Below are 3,516 nucleotides of genomic sequence, written 5' to 3'. Positions count from 1 at the left end.
ATTTACACAGTATATTTGTTAATGTGTAAGTTTATTAATATCATACCTGACAAATAACAAAAGCATTGAATATGAGCAATTCTATTCAATAGCACTCTGGCTTCAGCTACTCTGTATCAGCAACAACATTAATAACAGATGAATATACATGACTAGAAATACTATACATTTCAGAACGTGTAAAGTCGTGGATGGTAATTATATAGATATTATATAAACCATTTCCAAATGCATTGTAAGATATCACCTTTTCTGCTGATGATTGTCAAGGTTATGGAGTTTCTGCTGGAAAGCAAAAGACATGGAAAAAAATGCACAAGATATATCAAGTGAATTGAACAAATGAGGTAAAAAAAGTCAACACTTGGAGAAGGAAATAATCTATAACAGATCATTGAAATTGAACTTGAATGAGTCTCAATTTTCTACACTAAACTCAAATTGGCTCAATTTAGCCATTAAACTATGTTATTGAACATACCCAAGTTTACTAGCAAAAGGCAATACAAAACTTCCAAGACACAGATCAACATGTAAGCATATATCGTAGCTAAGAGCTAATTTGCCAAGCTCCTACATGAATCCAAAGAAGAGTCAATTTAGTGCTACTAGTAATTAAGCCAACAAGACTATTTCCAAAAAAAGAGTAATTAAGTCGACAAGAAGTAGAGATTTCAGGTGTATCCACATACTTCAATAGGATCTATGATGCCATGTGGGAAGCCAGGAGATGATCCAACTATCTGTTTTAATTATAAAAAAAAATAACAGTTCCTTGATCACAATACATAAGTTTAAGTCGCAAATAACAAAACCTCGTATTAGGCTAACAACTTCAAGAGTACAAATCATGGAAGTTAAGTTAGATCACATCTTAATGTCTTCTATGGGTGTAAGTACCAATATAGTGTTTTTGTTGACCTATCGTCTAATTGATGCAGTATCTGCTTGAAAGTGTGTAAGGAGCAGTCTAGTGAATCAGCTTTTAGATAGAACATATGAGGGTAGTATGCGTACATTTCTGGTCTTACAATACCCTTCCTAGCTTTCATGAAGTCGCGAGATGACTTTACGGCTAACAGTATGCTTTCAGTTCCTCCAGATGTCATGTTACCACAAATTTGTCCTCCATAAGATTTCTCTTGGCTTCCCATGAGTGCAGCTGTCATGGCAACCACTTCTGCCTCAAATTTGACAACACTGTGGAACACATCCATGTGTAATGGATTGGTGTGAGCAAACCTGAGAATTCGTTCAAATTTGAGCATGGTTCATCAAACAAAACACAATAATAATAATAATAATTGACATCTCTAAAACAGAGAGGTGTCTTACGCACATGGTGCATGCCTCATTTATCAAAGAAAAATGCCCTTCAGTTTCACTACCTCCAATATAACTACATATATACAGGGTCAAAAACATTAACACATGTCAAAACGACTATGGACTCTTGAGTAACAAACAGCATGTGTTGTTGATTGAATAACTTTACAACACGTACACTGTACCAGAGCATTTGCCTTGCCAAACCACATCATTTCTTTTGTCCTCTCTCATTTTCTCAAGAACACCTACTCCTAACCCTACCACAGGTAACTCTGTTCTCCAACCATTCCCACTTTTAGATTTACTATTGGACTGCAACTTATCTACTACCTGCACAATTAAAATTCTTTGAACATACCCCAATGGCAGAAGAAGGGTGCAAGCTGGAAGGACTTGGAAGACCAGACAACTTCTAAGATTAATAGAAATTAATAAAGTATCTGAGTATTTTAGTGCTCCGGATATTCTATAAGTCAAAGAATAATTAGAAACTAAAGAAGAAGAAGAAGACAATACTCTCAGTGGATAAGAGAAGGTCTTTACTTAGGTAAATCATCACAATAATTATACAGTGATTACTAAGTAATGACAGTATGGGCTTTGAGTTCAAGAAAGTTAAATGATCTAAGTTCTCATGGAAAAACAGAAAATTGAGATAAGATCTTGGTCATTCATTGCATGATCAATGGAAAAGTGGATAACAGAAGGTAGGATGTGCAAGTTTAAACCAAGCAAATACATACTCCAATAAGGACCATCACTAAAGAACACATAGAAAATCCACCAAGAGTTTTTTGCAGCAACAAAAAATCCATGAGATAAGTATCAGAGTTAGGCTTTCTGAAGTATTTTTCTAGATGCAAATATTATCAGCTTAAGTTTCTCTATTACAAAGTCAACTGCCAAATATAGCACTCCATGTATCAGGTATCTGCAATAATTGTATTTTATTTTTACTACAAGGATTTAATTATTTATTCATTCCTACAGGCTATAGCCTATAGGTATATATATAATATGTACATATTTATATATTATCTTACATGCACAACCTCTTAAATGGTATCCGGCCACAAGAGACTAGAACGTCAACAGCATTTAATTGCCAAGACCACTATCATGAATACGGTTGCCCCAAGTAGTTATACACTCTTTAGTAGAATGCTTGAGCCTGACACATTTTTTTCTAAAACAGTTCGACTGGGATAATTGGTACTTTTTTTTTTTTTTGGCTCAAGGACAGAAGAATGTATCCCAAGATTCCCATCCTTTCAATCATTAGTTAGGGCTGTTATTTTTTCCTTCATTTATCTCAATTTTATAATAAAGATTTGTGTATTTGATTTTAATTTGAGACTATTGTCTAAGCAAAAATAAACAAATCAAATTCATTTCCAAATAGGGCAGTAAATCCAGCAATGAAATATATTCCTTTTAAACTTTCTAAGCAATTAAAAAAGAAAGCAGTTCTACAATGATCCACCTTCTTTTTCTCAGCATCGATGTAATTCTTCAAGCCAGGTACAAATCTGTTTGTCGGAAATCAAATCGTTCGATCAAATCACACAACACTTGGACAATCAGAAGAAATAAAACTAAAAAAAAAGAAAATGAGTAAAGTTCCAGATGTGCGTTCTATTATGCAAGCAAGTAAAGAGGGAGAAGAAATTACTTGATGGAACACATTATGAACCCTAAAACAGTGGTCTTTATCCCTTTCTCGTGAACAGAAGGACCCACAGATCGAAGGAACCAACTAACAACAAGGGAGAAAGGAAAAGCAAGAAACAGAGCCAGAGGTTCATATCGAGACAAAAATGAATTCGCATATGCTCTCAACTGATTAGCCCTAGAAATTCCTGATCGAACGATTCTTCGAGCATAACCGCATCATTTGATTCTGTTGATGAAGCAGTCAATGAAGAAAGACATGGTTTTTTTCAATTTCTTCTCATCAGAACCATCGGAACAAAGAGAAAACACCTTACCTCCGCGTCTCTTATGGTTAACGATGTATGGTGAAGGCGATGACGGATCGGAGGTACAATCCGGAATCGGAGTCGGCTGCGGAGTCGCATACAGAGCAGGTGATATGTATATATGTTTCGTCGATCTAACATCCTACCTCTCTTCATTACCGGCTACAACATCGGATTTGAAAAAACACTTGTGAGAATCTTGAACTAC

General features: G+C 35.2%; 1 protein-coding gene across 1 annotated transcript; it reads right to left on the bottom strand.

Moving 5' to 3' along the window:
• Positions 1 to 91: 91 nt before the first annotated feature.
• LOC124933996 (sphingosine-1-phosphate lyase-like) lies at positions 92 to 3,084 on the bottom strand. Its single transcript, XM_047474452.1, has 7 exons — positions 3,002 to 3,084; positions 2,813 to 2,858; positions 1,505 to 1,659; positions 1,340 to 1,399; positions 1,018 to 1,242; positions 248 to 285; positions 92 to 111 (listed from the first exon to the last, which is right to left on the bottom strand). The coding sequence occupies exons 1-7, from the start codon at positions 3,013 to 3,015 to the stop codon at positions 107 to 109; spliced, it is 543 nt and encodes a 180-aa protein (XP_047330408.1). The 5' UTR covers positions 3,016 to 3,084; the 3' UTR covers positions 92 to 106.
• Positions 3,085 to 3,516: the final 432 nt, after the last annotated feature.

This window comes from Impatiens glandulifera, chromosome 4 (assembly GCF_907164915.1).
Source record: "Impatiens glandulifera chromosome 4, dImpGla2.1, whole genome shotgun sequence".
NCBI lineage: Eukaryota > Viridiplantae > Streptophyta > Magnoliopsida > Ericales > Balsaminaceae > Impatiens > Impatiens glandulifera.
Note: the sequence above shows the minus strand (reverse complement) of the source record. Positions and strands in the feature narration are given on the sequence as shown.